The 23924-nt window shown below is 40.3% G+C and overlaps 1 protein-coding gene across 1 annotated transcript in view; it reads left to right on the forward strand.

Annotated features, from left to right (window-relative positions):
- lrmda (leucine rich melanocyte differentiation associated) overlaps positions 1 to 23924 on the forward strand; it is a 900271-nt gene that overhangs the window by 789007 nt on the left and 87340 nt on the right. The window contains exon 6 of the mRNA XM_060853978.1: positions 18349 to 18436. Coding sequence (XP_060709961.1) covers positions 18349 to 18436 — 88 coding nt within the window. The remainder of the gene's footprint in view (positions 1 to 18348; positions 18437 to 23924) is intronic.

Genomic DNA, 23924 nt, shown 5'->3' on the forward strand with positions numbered 1-23924 from the left:
ATGCAATATTCCAACAGCGGCCAACCAATGTCCTGTACAGCCGCAACATGACCTCCCAACTCCTGTACTCAATACTCTGACCAATAAAGGAAAGCATACCAAAGTCCGCCTTCACTAATCTATCTACCTGCGACTCCACTTTCAAGGAGCTATGAACCTGCACTCCAAGGTCTCTTTGTTCAGCAACACTCCCTTGGGCCTTGCCATTAAGTGTATAAGTCCTGCTAGGATTTGCTTTCCCAAAATGCAGCACTTTGCATTTATCTGAATTAAACTCTATCTGCCACTTCTCAGCCTATTGGCCCATCTGGTCCAGATCCTGTTGTAATCTGAGATAACCCTCTTTGCTGTCCACTACACCTCCAATTTTGGTGTCATCTTCGAACTTACTAACTGTACCTCTTATGCTCGCATCCAAATCATTTATGTAAATGACAAAATGTAGAGGACTCAGCACCGAGCCTTGTGGCACTCCATTGGTCACAGGGCTCCAGTCTGAAAAACAACCCTCCACCTCTACCCTCTGTCAATACCTTTGAGCCAGTTCTGTATTCAAATGGCTAGTTCTCCCTGTATTCCATGAGTAGTCAATATTTTATTACATGTTATTTAATAGCTGGTCACATTACAACTTAAATACATGATTTCTCTCATGAGCCATCGAATTTAACTTACAAAGAAGTGCACACTAGTCAAAGAGGCCTACAGCATGGAAACAGACCCATTGGTTCAATTAGTTCACATCAAACATGTTCCCAAACTAAACTAGTCCCACCGCATGTGTTTGGTCCATGTCCCTCCAAATCTTTCCTATTCATGTACCTATCTAAATGTATAAATGTTGTAACTGTATCTGCATCCATCACTTCCTCTGGCAGATCATACCATACACGAATCTTTCTCTGTGTAAAAATGTTGCCTTCATGTCCTTGGTAAATCTTTCTCCTCTCACCTAAAAAATATTCCCTCTAGTTTGAACTCCCCTGACCCTATGGAAAAGACATTTGCTATTTACCTTATCTATGCTCCTCATGATTTTATAAACTTCTGCAAGGTCACCCCACAACCTCCTACACACCAGTGGGAAAAGGTCCCAACATATTCTGCCCATTTTTAATAACACAATCCCTATTAACATTAAGAAAACTCACTGAAGTGCAATGGATACTATGGAGAACTCCTTCGGACACTGGTTAGCTCTTCCCAAAAACACACTTTTATATTTTGCTTGATGGAACTTATCTTGTAATGTCAGTTAACCCTGTTACATCCTAACTGTGTTATACAGCACTCATCTGTTATTTCTCTGTGTTCAGCACCAAGGGGTTCAGAAACACGTATTTTGGGAGGAAGTTAAATTGTGACTTAGAAAATGTGATGATGCCAAATACCTTCTTTTTGATTACGTGAAGGATGTTATGTCTAACGGTACAGTAACTAGTTGCTGTTCAGATACTTTATGATTACTTGAAGTATCTGAACAGCAACTAGCTACTGTACGGTTAGACATACATCCCATTGCCTTTCTGAATTTGACGGCTCTCTTTGTACCACAACCCCCTCTTGTCTACTTAAGTGCAAGATGCTCATCATTCCTTTACTGTGGTCCTTTCTTGCAAGTATCACCTTTCCAAAATTTAAAAACATTTAGATAGGCCACGTGTGCATTCCAGTTTAATTTCAGCTTGGCTTCTGCAGATATTTATTGCCTTGTGTCAGTGCTATCAGGTGATGGCAATGCAGCAAAATGAAACACTTTACCTTTCACTCAAAACCTGAGGTGCTTTGATATGGGAATGGAATGGTAGGAGTGGGGATACTGGCACATGGAGTGCAGCTATCTTGGGTTTAATTAGTATCATATTCATCTGTTGTTCTACATGTATGATTGTAAATGGTGTGGAAGGGTGTCATGTTTCCAATTTTATTTCTGCACCTATGTGGCATTCGTGTCTTTACTTAGCTTAGACCATTTGATATTACTGCAGTATTTTTGCCACTGCATAACCTTTTGAAAGGTTATTGAGTTGGCAGTGACAACCAGTACTGAAAATGTGTTGCTGGTTAAAGCACAGCAGGTCAGGCAGCATCCAAGGAACAGGAAATTCGACGTTTCGGGCCGGAGCCCTTCATCAGGAATGAGGAGAGGGTGCCAGGCAGTCTAAGATAAAAGGTAGGGAGGAGGGACTTGGGGGAGGGGCGATGGAGATGTTATAGGTGGAAGGAGGTCAAGGTGGGGAGGGGAAATGAGGAAACTGAACTCAGATTTCTCCAGTTTCCTCATTTCCCCTCCCCCCATCTTGTCTCAGTCGATTCCCTCGAACTCAGCACCGCCCTCCTAACCTGCAATCCTCTTCCTGACCTCTCCGCCCCCACCCCACTCCGGCCTATCACCCTCACCTTGACCTCCTTCCACCTATAACATCTCCATCGCCCCTCCCCCAAGTCCCTCCTCCCTACCTTTTATCTTAGCCTGCCTGGCACCCTCTCCTCATTCCTGATGAAGGGCTCCGGCCCGAAACGTCGAATTTCCTGTTCCTTGGATGCTGCCTGACCTGCTGTGCTTTAACCAGCAACACATTTTCAGCTCTGATCTCCAGCATCTGCAGACCTCACTTTTTACTCAGTGACAACCAGCAAACTGCTTCCAGAATTTCTGAATCTCCTTCCTCTGGAATTTCATTCCCTGTGTTCACAGAACCGTTCCCTTCTTGGTCTTCCGCCTCAGTTTCTTGAGGCTTTGGCCATTGCTTTCCTTTCCATCAGTGTAATTCTGCCCTAAAGTCTACATCTAATACCAACCTTCTTGATCACAGTCTCACCTTTTATTATCTCTTCATGTCCTACAACTGTGCTTTTAAATCATTTAACTACGCAATGGGATCTTGTTTCCCATCCATGAATAATGAGTCAGGAGCTGCATGTCTGTCGGAAATCTGGCCCGCGTTCTTCACAAAGTTAGGGTGAACTAACTGCGTGGCCCTGAGACAGGGATAGGCGTAACTGGCTTTATTTGTGTACCTGATCAGAAGAAGCTGGCCCATCACAGGAAGTGTCTCTGTTTCTGTGTTCATTGTTGTCCTTTTGCAGACATCCAAGATGCCATTTTATAATGCTTCTATCATGAGTCCTGACGAAAATGGAGAGATGTGGGAAAAAATATGTTCTGTTCAAGTGTGGCAGATACAAAAACAAATGTCCAGAGAGACAAATGAAGTGAGTTCTTCAATAGAAACAGAGTGGGCATTTCTGCATTGTGTGCCATCATTTCTCCCAGGTGGGTTGTTCTGTGCTGAAGGAAATCCTCAAAATAAATACTAGGCTGCATCCTTCTAAAAAGCATGGAATCCCTACAGTGTGGAAGCAAGCCATTCGCCCTATCAAATCCACACTGACCCTCCAAAGAGCACCCCAAACAGGCCCACCTCCTATCCTATACCTATACCCCTGCATTTCCCATGGCCAGTCCACCTAGCCTGCACATCCCTTGACACTATGGGACAAATTAGCATGGCGAAAGTGAGGACTGCAATGCTAGAGATTAGAGTCGAGAGTGTGGTGCTGGGAAAACACAGCAGGTCAGGCAGAAACCAACGAGCAGGAAAATCGACTTTTCGGACAAAAGCCCTTCATCAGTCAACTTAGCATTGCCAATCCACTTAACCTGTACATCTTTGGGTTCTGGGAGGAAACCAAAGCACCTGGAGGAAGCCCATGCAGACACAGGGAGAATGTGTAAACTCCACCCAGACAGTCACCCAAGGGTGGAATTGTACTCGGGACTTTGGCACTTTGAGGCAGCAGTGCTAACCTCTGAACCACTGTGCTGCTGAAACCATATGCTCACCAAATAGGGCACAAAATAACCAACTTTCCTGAAGGATCTTAAAACAGAAGCTTGGCCCCAGCAATCTTGATTTAACTGGCTGCTTCAGACATTGAAAAATTTCAGGCATCTGAGGCACTGAGAGATTAAAAATATTTGTTGTAATTTTCTGTTGACATACAATTTGTACCTCGGTGCTAATATAACGTGCAATCATTTTCAAAGAAGTGCTTACTTTGATGTGTCTGTTATCATGAATTTAATGTAAACATATGAAAACATGGACGTGGATTGGTAACTCATTTATAATAGCACATCATGGAACCACTGAAAAGCGGTTTTGCACATTAAATCTTCATTACTCAGAAGTTTAGTTTTTTGTTCAGGGGATTCATAAAGACTGCTCTTTCAATCTGAACCTTTTTCTTGAAAAAAAATCATGAGTGATGTTGTTGACATGCTTCGGTGTCTAAGAGATGACTGATCTAAAGGTGAGATGACTCGTTTAGATGAGGTGGCTTCAGTGATGCACCTTTGGCTGTGACGGTCTATCTCTGACACACATGGTCTGTCATAAGGACTGCACACAAAGTTGCCAACTGATATTGAGAGTGTTTCCTTGATGTTGGCTCTATTCTACTTCTCACTAGTCCCTGGGAGGTGTTATCATTCTCTCTTTCATCAACTTGTGACTTCCAGTTGAGATGTATTTAGAACGTTCAGGTCACACTTGCAGGTACCATTGAAGTGGAGCCTTGGGTGCCCATTGGTTATCTAGCTACTTGTGTACCCAACTATCTTCTGTCCTGTGGATGTGTCTGATCCATTGAAGCTGATTCTGATTAGTGCCAGCACACTTTGGGCTATGCCTTTGGGAGAAGAGCTGTAAAAACTAATCATAATTTTATCTTGTCATAGTTGGCAAAGGTGGAAATTCTTGAACATAATTTCATGGTAGCTGTAAGTCACCAATATTTCCCAGCTATACAAGAAGCTTAGGCACCATTAAATTTGGCCCAGTGCTTGATGTTATCACTAAGCATTTTGAGAGCTGACCAAAGATAGTTGTGCTTTCTCTTTGTGGATATTGAGCTCTGCATTGATGTACAGAATCCCAGCATGGGCCAATTATTTCCAGCAGGTGTAATTTTGAAGGTAGGGACACACCACCTTCTATGACCATGGTCTTCTTGACAGGAAGCACACATTCCAGACGTGGTAGAGACAAGCCATGAGTCTTTTGAGCTGATTTATAATGTGAGTGGCAAGCACAGCATAACCAGAAGAGACCAGGAAGCATTGTGGTTTTGCCTTCAGTTTCAGTCTTACTAAATTGTGGAGTTGGCTGACAGGGCCCTTGTATTTCTACAGCAAAGTCAAAGGTCTGGAGAATGGAGAAGAAAATATCAAACAGAGTTGGGTATCAGCCAGAGGTAAGCATCACTCTGAAACTGTTGTGGGTGGAATCATATCACAGTGCACTGCATGTTTGGAAGGAGCAAATGAGATTGTGATGGACAGCTAGCTTTTCCCAGTCCTTACGCCCAGCTCTGTTGACTGTTTTGAGTGCCTTAGTTAGAGCTACAGAAGTAAGATAAGGCAATGTCCTGCTTCCTATACTTCTGGCACATGGACAATTCCGTAAGGACAGCAAATTTCAGTTACAGTAGATTTGTTTGTCAGCCCAAAGGCTGCACTGTGCTTCCAGGTACACAGGTAGGTAGAATTTAAAAGTCTGACACTCCCAAAGTCCTTCTCCACAATGCTATATATTGTTGCAGTTTCCTCCTCTCCAGGAAAGTAGTCAGTGCTACAATCCACTCGATGGCATGAGAGGGTATGGAACACAGGGCCAATCGTTTGTTCTCATGATGACCGAATTTGTTCATGCCAGTGTTCAGGTGCTCAGGCCTTGTGTGTTGGCATGCTACCTTCTGGCAATGTCTCTAACGCATTAAGTTCATTCAAGGTAAAAACAATGACTGCAGATGCTGGAAACCAGAGTCTAGATTAGAGTGGTGCTGGAAAAGCACAGCAGTTCAGGCAGCATCCGAGAAGCAGTAAAATTGACATTTCGGGCAAAAGCCCTTCATCAGGAATACCAATTCATTCAAGGCACAACACTGAAAGCATTGTCTGCAATCATTGATCATGCCCATGCCATAACGACTGAGGGATGTTAGCGACATAATAATAACTGCTCCAAAGCATGTGTTGAGGTCACCAAAGATGAGTAGCCTCTTGGCATTTGGGTGCTCTTGAAATGTTACCTGTGGAGTCATAAAAATGTTCATTGTCTTAGATGCTGGCATGCAAAGTTGGTGTATAGGTTTCTATGAAATTAACCATCATACGAGAGCTGCAGGGAGGTAAGGTGTTCCAAATTTATTCCAGGTGACTCCATTGATTGTGGATGGCTGGTTAATCATTACTCATCCTGGGAGGAGGACCTCACATTCATATACAACACATTGTTTTCACTGTTTTGAACTCTGTGTTTGTTGTCACACACACATCATAACATGTACAATACATGCGTGTTGCTGGACACCTAATCTATTTTAGGTTCTTCTCAATTTAGGTTTCATCTCTCTCGAAGTCCCTGCCTAAACCTTTGTTTTATTCATATCTCTCCATGCCTTTAAAAGCAATGCACCTAGCCAGTTTTTTGAATTATGTTCTGTCGAATTTCAACCATTTTACATTGGAAAACTTCACAAATGCACAAAGTTGTTGTCAAAACCCTGTAACATTGGATGAATGCACTGGCCATTTCACACAACAAAGTGGAACAAAAGTATTGTTTTTAATTTATGAAAAATATGTATGACTACCTTTCCAACATAGCACCATATTTCTTTTAAAAAAATTTATTCCTTGCTTGGTTACACTATTTCTGGGATTATTTCTGTGGAATTATACTCCCTGATGTCTATCTTGATTGCTGCTACTTCTCCAAAAAATTCTTTATTCAAAGAAAAGTACTTGTAAAATTACCTTACTGAAAGTGCAACGTGCAATACAGATCAGTTTCTCTCAATACAGTACATGACATGCCTCACTACACTTGCCATGACAGTTTATATTTACAGAATGTGTTCACATCAAACATTCTCTGATGCATAATGTTTTACATGGATTCCAGTTTACCATATAAGGGGCCTTAAACTGTAACCTTTCTCCACTGAGCTTTTGTGGCCACTACCTGAAATCTTAGTACATCCCACAACAAGTTTAAATGAATGAATTCTGAAAGTGCAAGTTGATGTCAGTAACAGTGACCATGAAAACATCAATCAAAAGAACAAATAACTGCAGATGTTGGAAATTTCAACCAAAAACAGAATAGGTGGGAGAAACTCAGCAGGTCTGGCAGTAACTGTGGGGAGAGCAACAGAGCTAATGTTTTGGGTCCAGTGGCCCTTCTTCAGAACAGAAAGTATCAATCCTTGTTGTAAAGACACCTCTGAACACTAGTTCTTTAGGGAAGGAAATTTGCCATCCATACCCGATCTGGCCTACACATGACTCCAGGTCATAGCCATCTGCTTGGCATTTAACTGAGTGGACTAGCAAGTCACTCAGTTCCAGGGCAATTAGATTTGGGCAGAAAATGCTGGCATTGCTCCATGCTCACATGAAAGGCAGTTGGTAGTGACTCTGGAATTCCTTCCCCGTACCTTTCTCTTTCTTTAAATTCCTTCCCTTTGACCAAACGTTTCATGAACTGTTATAATATTTCCTTATGTGATTAACCATCAACTTTTGTCTAACAATGCTCCTGTGAAGCACCTTTGAGATTTTTTATTGTTGTAAAGGTGCTATTGTTGAATTAATGAGATTTAATTTGCTTTTACTGTGTTGGAACTGCATTAATGCATTCATGTATTCATACCAGTCAAATAATCTTTTAGAAAAATAATTGTGATCCCTCAATAAAGTCCACTCTTGGACTCTAAAGAGCAAGGTTTGGAATAATCTCATTTACAGATATCTATATATTTGCTATTAGTAATGCTGTTTAGTCGACACCATTCTTCCCACCTCTCAGTCATGTGGGATAAGTACATTTCCTCCAGGTTATTTTGCTAAGGTTAGGAAATTCACTTCTGAGAGAAGACTGAGTCAAGACTGAAACTGGAACACCATTTGGGCGAAAGTGAGGACTGCAGATGATGAAGATTAGAGTCGAGAGTATGGTGCTGGAAAAAGCACAGCAGGTCAGGCAGCATCCAAGGAGCAGGAAAATCAATGTTTCGAGCAATAGCCCTTCATCAGAAATGCCAACCATTTGCCAACTGTATACTTCAAAACTCAATTAAGTAACTGCAAATCAAAATAGGGAATTGATGAATACATGAGCTAAGCACATTGAATTATCACTTCAGTCTGATGACGCACTGTTCCAGGAATTAATGTTTCCTGAAATAAATAACTATTGTGAGGAAAGGCAGCTTTGACTTATAACACAAAAGAAATAGGTTCAGCAACTTAGCTTATGTGACACCTTACTGTGAGCAAAAGAATTACAAGGTGCTTAATAAAGTCTTCCATACCAATTTACAAACCTGGCAGAAACTAACTAACAGCTTCAAAAATCTGACACAGTCCCCAGAGAGCTGACAACTTGAGAACAACCTTTATTATTAACCTATGGCCTGTGAAAACCTGTTACACAATTTTGTAGCTTAAGTTGTAGATACATCAATGGATATGACTAACATTAAGAGATGTGGTATTGGTATTATATCATCTTGAAATGTGAACTGTATAGATTATGCACTATATTATTTACATTCAAGTTAACATATTTAGAGTGCTATTTATCACTTTAGATGGGGATATAATATGTACATTACCTCTAAGGTTATGCAGTTACCTGCTGTTGTAGCTGCAGTAATTGAGAAGCTGCAGTAGTTCAGTTTATGGCCAATAGGAAGGGATTCAGAAATGATAATGCCATTAAGCGTCAGGGGGAACAGTCAGATTCTATCTTGTTACAGATGGTCATTGTGTGGCACTTTGTAAATGCTACCTGCCACAACAGGCCAAAGCTGGATATTTTTGAAGTCTTGCTGTATTTTGTGGAGGTGCTGGTGTTGGACTGGGATGAACAAGGTCAGAAGTCACACGACACCAGGTATAGTCCAACAGGTTTATTTGAAATCACAAGCTTTCTTAGCACTACCACTTTGTCAGGTAAAACCCCTTCACCTGACAAAGGGGCAGTGCCCTGAAATCTTATGATTTTGAATAAACCAGTTGGACTATAATTTGGTGTCGTGTGACCTCTGACCTTGCTACATTTTGACATGGACTGCTTTAGAATATGAGGCAGGAGAAATAGTGCTGAATATTTTGCAGTGACCAGTGAATTTTCTAACTTTATGATGGAGGGAAGGTCATTGATGAAGTAATGATGAAGCAGCTGAATGAAAATGGTTGGGCCTAGGACACCCTGAAGGAACTCCTGCAGAGATATCCTCGGTTTGAGATGAATGACTGTGAACAACCATCCTTTAAGCCAGGTATGACTCCAACCAGTGGAGAGCTTTCCCCTGATTCTATTGACTCCAGTTTTGATAAGTCTCTTTAATCTAACACTTGGCGAAAGGCTGCCACGGTGTTAGTTCACTTTAGGAGGTCAGCACTTTTGTCCATGTTTGGGCCAACACTGAGATGAGTGGCCCTGGTGGAACCCAAATTGAATGTCACTGAGCAGGTTAATGTTAGAAAACACTGTTGATGACTCTTGGCGTCACTTTGCTGATGATTGAGGGTATATTGCCACTGGTAATTACTGGGTTGGGTTTGTCCTGCTTTTTGTATATTGGACATGCCTGAGCAATTTTCCACATTGTTGGGGAGAAACCAGGAGTTACAGATGTACTGAAATAGTTTTAGCCAGGAGTGCAACTAATTGCAAAGGACAAGTTTCTAGTAGTATTGCTGGAAAGATGTTAGGGCCAATATCCATTCACTGCTTTCAGCTTTTTCTTGATATTATGTGGAGTGAATCTGATTGGCTGAAGTCTGACATCTATGATATTAAGGACCTCTAGAGGGGGCTGAGATGGATCTTCCACACAACACTTCTGGCAGAAGATTGATGTTTTGTGCTGATGTGCTGGATTCCTTCATCATTGAGGATGGGGACATTTGTGAAGTTTCCTCCTCCTCCTGTTAGTCATAGACTCATACAGCACAGAAATAGATCCTTTGTCCAACCCGTCCATGATGACCAAAATCCCAAACTAAACTAGTCCCATCTCTCTACGCTTGGCCCATATCCCTCCAACCAATTTCCTACTCATGTACTTATCTAAATGTCTTTTAAATGTTGTAACTGTACCTGTATCCACCACTTCCTCTGGAAGTTCATTATACACACGAACCACTCTATGTGTAAAAACAATTGTCCCTAACATATTTTTAAAATCTTTCTCCTCTCATCTTAAAAATATGTTTCCTATTCTTGGAATCCCCCACCCTAGTGCAAAGTTGCCTTATCTATACTCATCATGATTTTATGAACACCAATAAGGTCACTCCCCCAACCTCCTATGCTCCAGTAAAAGAAGTCCTAACCTTTCTGGCCTAATTTTATATTTCACTCTTGAAAACATCATGGTATATCGTTTCTGAACCCTCTCCTGTTTAATAATATCCTTCCTACAACTGGGAGACCAGAACTTGACACACTACTCCAGAAGAAGCCTCACCAATGTCTTGTACAACCTCAGCATAATGTCCCAATTTCTATATTCAATAGTTTAATTGTTTAAAAAGTTGTTTAATTGTCTCTCACCTGGTCTGATCTATTGGCTATGAGATCACTTCACTGTTTATTATATGTTGCCCCCCCTACTTTGTTATATACATAGTCCTATGTTGTAACTTGAAAACATTTGTCAGTCTATCTGATGCTGTTCCTGATGTGCCCTCCTGCACTCTTCATTGAACCAGGTTTGATCTGTCAGCTTTACTGCAATAGTTTTGTATGGGATGTGCTGGACTATGAGGTTGCAGATTATGGTTGAAAAGAATTATGGTACTAATTGTCCATAGTACCTCATAGATGCCTGGTCTGAGTTTCTCGATCTGTTTGAATTTGTCCCATTTAGCATAGTAACAGTGCCACACAGCGCAATCGCAGACTTTGTTTTCACAAAGACTTTACAATTGTCACGGCTGGATGTGTCTGTGACAGGTTGCGAGGCAAGGATGAGGTCAAGTAGTGTTTTTCTCTTAGTTCCTTCATGCCCTGTTGCAGTCCCCATTTGGCACTCACCAGTTTGGTTAGTAGTTGTGCTACCAAGCTGGTCTTGGTGATGGACATGGAAGTCCTCCATTAGTGTATAATCTGTGAACTTGCCATCCTCAGTGCTTCCTTAGAGCTGTATTCAATAGGGAGCAGAATTGATTTATCTGCCAAAGGGATGTGATAGGAGCCTCTTAGCAGGTGACTTCCTTTCTGGTGCTGTGAGATTTCACGGGCTCTACAGTAATGTGCTATTGTCATTTCCAGCTTCTGGATGAGATCTGTCCCATTTCATTCCTTGATTTGGTACAAATGAGTGTCTTTTTTGGCCTTTTCAGAGGGCAGTTTAAAGCCAACCGCACTCTGATGTGAGTCTGGGGTCACATACAGGCCAGGCCCGACACCGGGTAAGGATGACAGGTTTCTTTCCAGAAAGAACTTGAGAGAATCAAATGAGTTCTTATGACAACCAACACAGTCAGCATTCAACTAGTTTTCAATTCCAGATTTTATTGAATTCACAATTCAATACCTGCCATGGCGAGATTCAAGCCTCTGTCCCCTGAGCATTTACCTGGGGTTCTGCCATACTTCTCTGTGATGACCAGCATCTTCCTTCACTGGAAAGTCATTTTCTAGATAGGGGGTGTGGCAGGGAGTGGTAAAGGGTTAGTTTCCTTTCTGAGGTAGAAACATAATTATTGAATTCCTGCTTTTCTCTTCCCTGGTTGTATTTGTGCAGTCAAGCTTCAGCACATCTTACAACGTGCATAAAAATGACATTTTCTGATTTCTTGGAAATGTTGTGGTTACTTCCCACACACCAGGAAATTTGATTTTAATCCCATTTAATGCAGCTTTGTGCTCTGTATGTGAGAATCTCTTACAACTATGGAGTGTGAGATTAATTTTCTTTTAAATTAATCTTTGAACTGGGGATCAGTACCTTCCTGTAGCTAGTGGCATGTCATATGTTGAAGTAAACAAACATTATAAACTTAGCCTTGTACTGGAAAGAAGGTGAGACAGGCTTAAGAGATTGAGAGCAGGAAACTTGAAGTGTTTGGATATGTGGAGAGACCAATACCTTTAAAAGATGTTTAAAATTCCTGTTTAGCAACTTAAAGGAGCAAAACGTTTTCCAGTTATAGCATGTTTACTGTAATAAACAAACTAAAAGTGTAGTATTCTGAACAAAATCCACAATAAATCATCTAAAGTGCAGAAATGATCAGCCTCATGTATGTTATAACACAACTGATGCATACATACACATTATTTTTTTTAAAGATATTTTTATTAGAAATTTAATATTTTGACAGATTTACAAAAATAAACAGAACTTTCAAGCACAAACATTAATATAAAAATAGATCTTAAATATGTAATCATCAAAATTCAAAGGAATAATACTAAAGAAGAAAGAAAAACAATGAAACTCAGTTAACTACTAATCTAATCCACAATTATCCAGAGTGTATAGTTGAGTCACTTACATCCTTCAAACAAGAGAAAATGTTCTCTAATACACTCATAACAGTATAATAAAAAGGAAACTATTTCCAAACAATAAGAACAAAAAAAATAAAACATGTTTGAATGGAGATCCTCCCCCTTATTCTCAGGGGGCCTTACTTCCTTTCTAAAGGTCCACCATATCCTCTCCCAAACAGTGTCCCACCCTTGACCCGGGCGCTCCTTAATATGATTTAGATATAATACCGAGCTAGAGTTAACAGTGAGCGCCCCACCCCCACCCCTCCCCACCCATACCTGAGTATATCTGATAGCATCAATGCCACGTACAAACACACATAACTATAAAATTACAACTCCAACAAATTACAGTTAAGTATAATAACATAAAATAGCAAGGGAAAACAACCCTGCTCCCAGAAGCAAAAGTAAAGTAGAGTAAAGTATCCATTTCTCCCCACGGAGTGTGGAAGAGGCAAGCCAACATAAATTGTCTCTTACGATTTATTTAAACGAGTCTAAAAGTTCCTTAGCCTCTTCTGGTGATCTAAAATTATACTCGGATCCTTCGTGGTTAAAGCATAACGTCGCTGGGTAGCGTAAGGTGTATTGAATATTTAAGTTCCTTAGACATTTCTTCACCTCATCAAACGCCTTCCTCCTTCGTGCCAAAGCCGGGGAGAAGTCCTGAAATAACATAATCTTGGATCCTTCATGAATCATAGCTTTAGGATCCTTTCCAAGCTTTCTGGAGGCATCCAGGAGTATCTGCCTCTCCCTATAACTCTGCAGCCGGAACAGGACCGGGCGTGGGCGCTGGTTTGGGCCAGATCCGCGTACTGCGACCCGGTAGGCCCACTCCACCCTTACCCGGTCAGTTTCAGCCCCCAGGTTTAAAAGCTGGGGCAGCCATCGCTCCAGAAATACTACTAACTGTCCCTTCTCTTCTTGTTCAGGGAGGCCCAGAAGACAGATATTCTTTCTCCGATTTCTATTATCCAGGTCATCCATGTAGATTTCAAAGGCCCGGACTCTCTGCTCCAGAGCTCGCACCTGTTCTGCAGCTGTTTGAGCTGCAGCCTCGGAGGTCGTGGCCTTTAGCTCCGCCCCCTCCACTCGGCCCTGCAATTCCTCGAGAGCCTGGCTGTACTTTTGTAGCTTTTCTTCGAATGCATTCCATCTCTGTCTGGATTCTGCAATGAAATTGACGAGTGTCGTTTCCAGCCTGGCAATCATCTCTTCAAGGCCTGTTTTTACATCAGCTGCAGCCGGAGGAGGAGAGGAGGGTGGGGGAGGGGTCTTTGTTTTCTGAGAGCTGCGGGATCCCTTTGGTTTACTCATTATCCACTTAATATTAAACTGCTTAAATATAATAGTAAACAGCTAATTAAGGTTAGAAAATTTTTTTGGGTGGTTTGGTAAGTGTGGTGGAGGTGAGTAACTCACTTTACCCAGGTTTTGGGAAGAGCACTGTAAACTCAGACTTGCTGAGTCGCCGCCATCTTGGATCTCCATACATACACATTATAATACACTACTCAACTAAGTTTTACTCAATACCATGACACTCAATATTGAGTTTTTTGAGGAAGTGAGAAAGCTGATTGATAAGAGCAAGGTGATAGATGTTGTCTATATGGACTTTGGCAAGGTCTTCGATAAGGTCCTTCCTGACAAGCTATTAGAAAAAGGTGAAGGCACATTGGGAACTACAGTAAGCTGGTAAGATGGATACAGAAGTGGCTTAGACATCGAAGACAGAGAGTAATGGTAGAAGAGTGTGTTTTTCTGACTGGAGATCAGTGATGTTCCATAGGGATCGGTGCTGGGACCCCTGTTGTTTGGAATAAATATAAACAATTTGGAGGAGAACATAGGTGGTCTGCTGAGTAGGTTTGTGAATGACACAAAGATTGGGGAAATTGCAGATAATGAGGACAATTGCCAAAGGATATTGCAGGATATTAATAGGCTGAAGACTTGGGTGAAGAAATGGCAGATGGAATTTAATCAGGACAAATGTGAAGTCATGCATTTTGGAAGGTCAAATGAAGAAGGGAAGCATATAGTAAATAGCAGAACCCTTAGAAACATTAACATGCAGAGGAATCTAGGTGTAGCGGCACACAGTTCCCTGAAAGTGGCAACACAGTGGATAAGTTGATCAAGAAGGTTTGCCTTCATCGATTGGGGCATAGTGTATAAAAATTGCAAGTGATGTTGCACTCTATTGAACTTCGGTGAGGCTTCATTCAGAATATTATGTACAGTTTTGGTTGCCACACCATCAGAAGAATGTGGAAGCATTGGAGAGGGTACACAAACAGTTTGCCAGGATTTTATCCATTTTTCAGGGTGTTAGCTGTGAGGAGAGATTGGACAGGCTTAGTTTGTTTTCACTTGAACATTGGAGGATGAGGGGTGACCTGATAAAATTTTCCAAAATTGATCAGAGTATTTTTCCCAGAGTAGAAATGTCAATTACCAGGGGACATAGGTTTAAGGTAAAAGGAGGGGATGTTTGAAGGCAAGGGTTTTATACAGAGGGTGGTAAGTGCCTGGAATTCACTGCCAGAGGGAGTTGGTGGAGGCAGATACAATAGCAATGTTTAAATGGCATCTTGATAGATGTATGAATAGTCAGGGAATAGAGGGATACAGTTTTGAGGCAAAGGATTTTGGTTTAGAAACGTACTGAGAGTCAGCCCAGTCTTGGTGAGCCAAAAGGCCCATTCCTGTGTTGTCCTGAGTTACAGTCTTTATACCTTCATGGAGAGAGTTGATAGGGACGGCTCCCTTCTTTTCACACCACTACTAACCAAAGTTAGCATGTTTTTTAAAACTATTTTAATCCCCCAAGTGCTAAGTATAGGTCAAAAATGACAAGCTTCTTGTGAGTTTTAAAAGAAGGATAAGTGTTCAATTGTCAACACCCAAATACAGAACACACTCCTAGAAATGTGCACACTTAAGATGGTGAATACAGAAAATATATTTTTATAGATTTCTTTATGACATTCGTTTTACCTCAAGTGAATTATTGAAAATGATACATGTCAGTTATCCACCTTTAGTTTACCGGAGAAAAGAATATGGAGGTTTTAGGAAGATGGATTTGCTGTTGTTTACTTTTCACTGTAAAAGATTTATTTTGTTCCAATCCAGTCAAGGTACAATATGGAATATTGCAGAAAGCTCAGGAAGAGTCATGACCAAGCTGAATCTCCCCCTTGTGGTGTTTCTTAGGCCGGGTTTGGTTCCTTTGCTTGTTGAGATGCTTTTCTCCTTCAGCTCAAAAAGTGTTTCATTTTGCATCTCATTTTCAGAAGCCCATTTTCAGGCATGTGATCAAGGCACCTCCTTTCATTTGTCCTCTCAAATAGTTGCTGGTGGCAAAACCATTATCAAATAATATAGTCTGAGCTGAACTCATTCACATATCATTCTGATAAAATGTGGATTTTCGCATCCATTCTCTGGATTTCAGATTTGAAGTCAAAGAATCCGCAAACAGTATTGTGAAACCAGTTTAGTCAGTAGGAGAAATGTCACCACAGGAAAGATTCTGCATTTTAACAAATTCTCGAAGGTATGCCCACAAAGGGCATTTTGCATTTCAGCCACTTTGTCTGGATGTATCTGGACATGAGATTACTTTGGGGCATTTTGAAGTTACTTGTGTACTGGCAAGAAAAAAAAGGTCACCCAATCTCTTAAAAATCTACCATGGTTTCAAGAAAGTGTCCACGTCAAATTTATACTTTCTAAGTCCATAATATCAGAATGTAATAATAGCAAAATGCCCACAGCTTCTTCTAGCATCCAAAGGGTTATATCTCCCACTTTGCCAATTTACAATGTTGATTGAATGTCAAAAGACTCTTCTGTCCTTTTTCAGAGTATTTTACAATCAACTACTCATAATAAAGCCTACTTTGGTTATTTGTTTCCCAAGCTTTACCAGGGCAAATCTTTCAGAGTTTTTAGGTTGTCACAGGATGCATCTCTGAAACTAGAAAGCATTCCCTATTTTAGCTGGTAGCTTGATGATGGTAGCTGGTAGCTTTCTCCACTTGGTTGACCTCACTTGCTACAGCCTTTTGCCTTTATGAAACTTCTTCCCCTCCTTCCATTTGCATGTAATACCTTGCATTTATAACAGATATCACGAACTGAAAATACTGCTCTATTGCTTCAAAACATTGTAGGATTTCAATCAAGAAATCATTTGACCTGAGATGAGATAACACTTGGTTGACTTCCTAAAGACTTGTGACATAGGTCATGTAATGAGCAGACCCTAGGTGAAGTTCCCCCATAACCCACCTCCTCAGTTGGCTGCATCAAGATTAATTTAGACATGATCCCTTTCATTGTGGAACTTATTTCTCCAGACCCCAATTTACATATGTTTTAAAACAAGCCAATTTAACTAGGTTTTCTTGAATTAACAGAAAGAATGAGTTTATTAATTCATACACATGAAGACATATTAATGTAATAAACCAACACCCTGATTGAAATTAAAAACTGAGTCCACAAAGATAAAAAGGTGTACCAACCAATCTTTCAAGTATTCGCAAAGAGCAGATAGTTAAATATAATGGCCATTGGAGTGCAAATTAACAGGAGCATTGACACCGGTAATTGAATAATTGGTTTCTAGACTTAATTTTGCATTCTGAGAGCCTGTGGTTTGATTGAATTTCAGCATTAAGGTTGCACAAGAGTTCTGTCGTCCTATTTGCTTTTGGCTGGCTTGCAGCACTCTTAAATGAGAGAAGGTCTTCTATCACCTGCAGCACTAAGGGGGAGTTTTTTTGACCTTCATAACATGCTAACAATCGAACCCAGCTGAGAACATTCAATCCCATTAGCATACACCAGTGGTGTTTCATCCCATGTCCTTGTGTATTTTTCAAAGGGAAAAAATGTTTCTGCAGTGTGGACATAATCCATAGGGGGAGCTTGCTATTAGCCTGGGTTCAGTAGTCTCTTGTTATCTTTATAGTCATGAGATCTCAGTCCAATTTGTTTTGACTTGGTTTTCCCTGGGTGAGATCAAGTCACTTAAATTATGTCCTTCCTTGGAAAAGCTGTATTTAGTTCATTGCTCAAAATGACTTTCTGACCAGCGTTTTAAACAAAAAGTCTTAGATCTTAAAACTACAAATCATGTTTTTTTCATTTTTGAATCTATCTTCTCAAATAATAACAATCTACTGCAAAAATACATTGCCTAATAATGTTGAGCTGAGACAGCATGATGAAGGTATGGATCCTACTAAGTGTGCTCTTCACTTGTTCTTTGAGTCTCTAAGCCACCTCAATGTTTTTGTCTGCAAAGCAGAGGTGAATATGTTAATTAGTTGTTTTAGAATAAATGTTAGGTACTGAAATCTGAACACTTTTTAATTCCAAAATTAACAGTGAATGCAGAGAAGATCATATGGCTCCTTGTTTCTTTGTCATTCAGCAATACCCTGATTCTCTACAGCAACAAGTTGGTTTCTTTCTGTGATAACCTCCCTGTCAAAATGTCTATATCGAAGATTTATGTGATATACTTCTTTTTATAAAATATTATGAAGAATGCAGAAGAAATCTGCATTGCTGAAACCTGTCCCTGCAATGTGTATCTGAGTGCAGTTATGATGTTGGAAGTTTCCTATTTGGAGAGATTTATTATGACAGAGCTGTTCTTAGTCTATAGAAAAAAAGAAAGGGTTTTTGTTTTGCATTTTTGCTTTCAAGTTTTATATTGGTATTATTATTTTCCATACAGACCTCCACTGATTTTGGCTCCAGTTCATCAGGCTTTCAGCAATATACCCCATTACCTCAAGGAAGTCGAGATGGCACTAATCACAAAGGTAAGAAGGGCTGCAATGAAAATGAGGTAATCATTAAATGCTTTTTGAAAAATGAGATCTAAACAAAAGCAGTTAACTTGATACAATAGATCACTACTTACTTAAAATAAAGATAAAATAGTTTCTTTGCCATTAAATTATCGGTAATTTTCTCAGTTATTGCCACTCTTTTCCAGTTATGCATTTCTGGCATTGCTACATTTGTAGATATATTGCTGTGTCTGGCTTGGAGTAATCTATACATCAATTCTGTTATTAGTTTTAATTGGCAATGACCCTATATTGTCTAAAGCTAATTTGTCATGATTAGTTTCCATGCATGCAGTTTCATTGTGAAGACTATAATGCAATCATTAACACTGGAGTACTTGACTAATAGTTATATTTTCTGTGCTTTAAAGATGTGTGACTTCCTTTTAAATTGAAATTATTTATCAATTGTAATTAAGATTATGTAGCATACTTTTCTCTGCAATAGCGATGAGGATTATGGATGTTCTGAAGATTTTTTCAGTTCTGTTTGAGTCCACAAATATTGCCAAGTACTGAGGCTGCTCAAGGTTGTGTTAGCAATGCCCCAACTAAATGATCAAATCAAAGCATAATACTACAGATGCTGGAAATGTGAAGTAAGAACAAAGTATTTGAAAAACTCAGCTGGATTGGTAGGATCTGTGGAGAGAGAAACAATCCTAACATGAAGTTCTGAAGAAGCCATATTGGACTTGAAACAATATATCTGTTTCTCTCTCCACAACTGCTGTCTGACTTATTTCGTTTCTCAGAACACTTTGGTTTCATTCCAATTAAACAACATGGTCTCAGCTTTACAATCTCATCTTCTATAATTAATTTTATAATTAAGAATGGGAATTAAAACTGTTGCATTGTGTGGTGTTGACTTATCAAACAATAACTATAGGTCTACTAATTTCAGATACTAACACTGCACATCAAAGTCTAGTCCTGGGTACATAGTAATAACTGAGGAAGTTTTGAGCTCTAATAAGTATCTTGGCAATGTAGAAGTTTACTTAATTCAAATATTGTTTTCCTTTGTTAGGTTTGATTTTATAAAAGCAGCATTCAAATAGCATGTATCTAATTAAAAACAAGGTCACAAAATGCCTTCCCATTACTCTTTCCAATCATAGCTCACTATATTGACTTTCTGGAATTATGTAATCCTGTGTTTTAAAAAGAAGTTTGTATATTTGGTTTCTAGGCAGCCTCTCTGTTGTCTGAAAAACATTTCCCCATCCAAAAAAAGCCCTATCATTTGACTGAATTTTAACAGATCCAGTTGAAGGGTTAAACAGCTCATTTTCGCTGCTGTTCCATTGTTTGCCTTGTTAACCCAGACATTTTGGGAAAAGATGGTGATGCTGCTGGGATTGCTTTGGAATTGCCATTATGGTGCTCCAGATAGTTCCTTTGGAAAGAAAGCCACTGGAATAGCATGTCTTTCAAGCCCTTAGTGGTAGGGCTTCTTGGGATTCAAGGACCCTGGGCTGGAAATCCTCTTCCTGGAGAGATTCCAGCTAATCCTGGGCTAGCAGTTGTCCTTTACAGGCTACCATCAGCATTAAGAGACAGGGCGGCTCTCAGTGGGTCCCCTTTTCTGGGTTCTTATTGGTGATGTTTCTGGTGTGGTGACTGCCTGCCCACCATTCTAATTGTTCACTTACAGACTTCAATGGATGTGGAGGGAAGGCTTGTGGATGGGCTTCCCACTGCAGACTTGGGTGAAGCAGAGTTTACACCCAGAACCCTCTCACCCTGATTATACGTTCTACCCACCTCCTGAATATGCCTCAGTTGAGCCCATGGAATCTCAGTGTAGACAATAACGAAGGCACGGGACAAGAAAGGAGCAGCACATGAGTTTTCCAGAACATCATGCCCTAAATTAACACAACAGAGGAGGATAGTGCATTAGGGCTGCTGTTCAGCAAGCAGATATTGGCCATCCTGTATATTTGTTTACTGTTATAGAGTCAGAGAGATGTACAGCATGGAAACAGACCCTTCATCCAACTCATCCATGCCATCCAGATATCCTAAATTAACCTAGTCCCATTTGCAAGCATTTGACCCATATCTCTCTAAACCCTTCCTATTCATATATTCATCCAAGTGCCTTCTAAATGCTATAATTGTACTAGCCTCTTCCACTTCCTCTGGCAGCTCATTCCATACACACAGAACCCTCTGTGTGAAAAAGTTGCCCCTTAGGTTCCTTTTAAAATTTTGCCCTCTCACCTTAAGCCTATGCCCTCTAGTTCTAGACTCCCCCACCCCAGGGAAAAGACTTTGTCTAATTATCCTATCCATGCACCTCATGATTTTATAAACCTCTATGAGGTCACCCCTCAGCCTCCAACGTTCCAGGGAAAACAACCCAAGCCTATTCAGTCTCTCCCTGTAGTTCAAATCCTTCAACCCTGGCAACATCCTTGTAAACATTTTCTGAACCCTTTCAAATTTCACAACATCCTTCCGATAGCCGCAACATGACCTCCCAACTCCTATACTCAATACTTGGACCAATAAAGGCAAGCATACCAAAAGCTCCCTTCACTAACCTATCTACCTGTGAGTAGAAATAGGATCCAAACTCCAAGGTGCACACAGTTCTTCCTGTGGCTGGATAACTTCACTGCTTAAACGTTCAACTAGTTTGTAGCCGCAAGCTGAAAAAGTACGTCTGTACCCAGTTTTCTGACAGTCATAATATTTTTCTTACTGCACTGGTCCTCAGAGTGCCCATCATGCCCCTCTTTCATCCATCCCAGCAAAAGCCAAGATGGCTGCTTGGAGACCAGGTGCTTCTTTGTTTAATACCTGGCTTATACCTCCTGGTAGGAACTTAAATTTAGTTACTTGGTGCCAATAATAAGAAAGCCATACTCACATCTGAGCATGCTGATTCAGTCCAATGATGCCAGAAACATTAAGCTAGTCTTGTAGTTTGATTGTGAGTTGCTGCCTGCTGGATGACATTGACGGTTAGAGAGCCTAAGACTGGTAGCTACTATACAATGGTGAGATGCAGAAGCAAGGTGAAAGACATGCTGGGAAACACCAAGCCAAGGTTTGTTCCCAGCTGCCAGACATGGGCGGAACATTCTGGAACCTTCAGACTGATTCCAGAGCATTGCATGCTGTTCGTGTTCTTTTATGCATCCCTTACTCTTCTCCCACAAAGCAACATTTGACCAACTCTCCCATCCATAATCAGAATGTCTTGCAATCCTACTGTGTCCCAGTCTTCCACTCACAGGCAGAAGAATAAGATGTTCGCCATCAATGTAGTCAACAGACTAGTTCATCAATGTCTCTCTAGCTCATTTTCAATTATTTCCCTGTGGATGACCTCACAGTAATTGACATCAAGCTGCTTTGAGCCTTGAGAACTTGGCCAAGGCTGTGGTGTCACTTGGTTGACCAGGATTGCCTGCATTAACTGGCTGGGTAGAACCAATGAAAGCACTGGATCAGAGTAGTAAAGAACGAGGCATGCTTTCATCTTGAGAGAGGGAATATCTAGAGGTCTTGTGCTTGGTATTGAAGTATTCCCCCATCTGTGCTTCCTGGCTTTCAAGAAGCTTGGCATAATCTCTCCCTGTGCCTTTCGGAGAAGAAGCTGTCTGTTTTCCTGACCGCATCCTCCACCAGAATCTGAGCTGGGAGAGATGCTTAAAGCTTCTCATTGGCTTGTCAACTCATAGATTACCTTTGAGCTCTACACCCCAGTTTTGAGATGCAGGCTGCCTTTGATACCATATTGGTCACCTGCTCCTCCAATCACCCCCAGGAAAGCTACAAATCAGCAGTGAAATTGGTGCTGCTGTTCACCTATTTCATGAGAATAAGATCATGCAACCTTCATGAGTAGGGAAGTAGGAATGTAGTGCTCCTTCTGGGTCCATAAATGTGTCCATCCAATGTCTATGCTTTTTATCTCTTTAAATATACGGTGTTAGATTTGTTTCAACAGAACACACTTTGTTTAGGAGTGCGGTATGTGGAGATCAGTCCCTGGTGGTGTAACCCACAGGGCATTTGGAAAAGAAGCCGAGTTCTGAAAAATGAGTAAGTTAGAGAGAACACAGTGGTCATCTATAGCTCTTGTTCACTTTGCACTATAACAAAACATAAATAACATTACCAGGTGATTCATAACTGCCTTTTCCCAGTTATATTTTGTGGCATGCTACAGAGAAGTAGCTCAGCATTTAGTCAAAATTATTTTACTATTTTTAAACAGAAGTACATAATATCCTTTTCCAATGGTTCCAAATCATATTAATCTGAATATCATCCATTAATATGTACCCTAATGACTGCAAATGTATGTTTCTACAGCATTTTCTCATCAGTTATAAAGTAAAATCATTTACTGTTCAGATCACCAAAATGATTTGCTAATTCTAGATTCCTTAGTTTTTACAATATAATTGAATGATGGCATTTTGCAAGTGTCAATTGTAAATAGAATGATACACAAAAGGATTAATAACCTTTCTATTGTGCCTCCTCGATGGGTTCACATATAAATCTATCAAAGCTACTATCTATGAAATATGTGTAATGCAGTTTAGATAGGAAGTTATCTATCGTGAAGATGTCAATTTGGGAAAAACAATTGATGCATTAATTGAAGCATCAATGAAGCCAGTTGCAAATTTATTAGAAATTGATTACCCATAAAAATGCTGGAGGTTCAAAAATCTGTTTAATCTAATGACTGATACTGGATGAGAGCAGACTTGCCTTTATATCACTGACCTTTCCACTGCACTAGTCATTTGTTGTACCAACTTGTCGTACTACCTGACAAAACGATCACAGCTGTCTTCAGAGCACTGTCATGGCGGACAATGGCAGACTGCAGATAATGGTAACCAAGTGCCAAAATAGACCAATGTATAAAACAAGAGTTTTGCTCGTGTATGTAAGTGCTACAGTGTAATTTTGGGATTCTTATCACTATGTAAGTGGCTTGAAATCTGCTTTTGCAATTCACAATCAAAGTTCTGAGATTCTAGTGCAATATTGCAAAATCTTCAAAATAGCTGTTGGTTTATCTTTAGTGACCTAATAAAGCTCACATTATGGCATGAATTGAAGTATTCCAAAGCTTTATGTATCAATTCTTGATTCGGTTGAGAGATGGGGATTTCACATTGCAAAAAGATGAGAACTGATAAGATTCGGGTCCTGAGGTTGGATATGAATAATGGAATAAGCTTTATTTATTGATTGATTTCTTGTTGTCAAATGTACTTACGTACAGTGAAAAGTTTTGTTTTGTGAGCAGTACAGGCAGAATACAATATACAAGGACATACAGATCATAGGGTGTTTCGACAGAGCAAGGAATACAAGATTACAACTGCACGGAGGTGCACAAAAACAAGACGAACATCAGATTTGAAATTAGAGAGGTCCATTCAGCTGTCTAATAACAGCAAGGAAGGAGCTA

The sequence above is a fragment of the Hemiscyllium ocellatum genome, chromosome 43, assembly GCF_020745735.1.
Source record: "Hemiscyllium ocellatum isolate sHemOce1 chromosome 43, sHemOce1.pat.X.cur, whole genome shotgun sequence".
NCBI classification, from domain to species: domain Eukaryota; kingdom Metazoa; phylum Chordata; class Chondrichthyes; order Orectolobiformes; family Hemiscylliidae; genus Hemiscyllium; species Hemiscyllium ocellatum.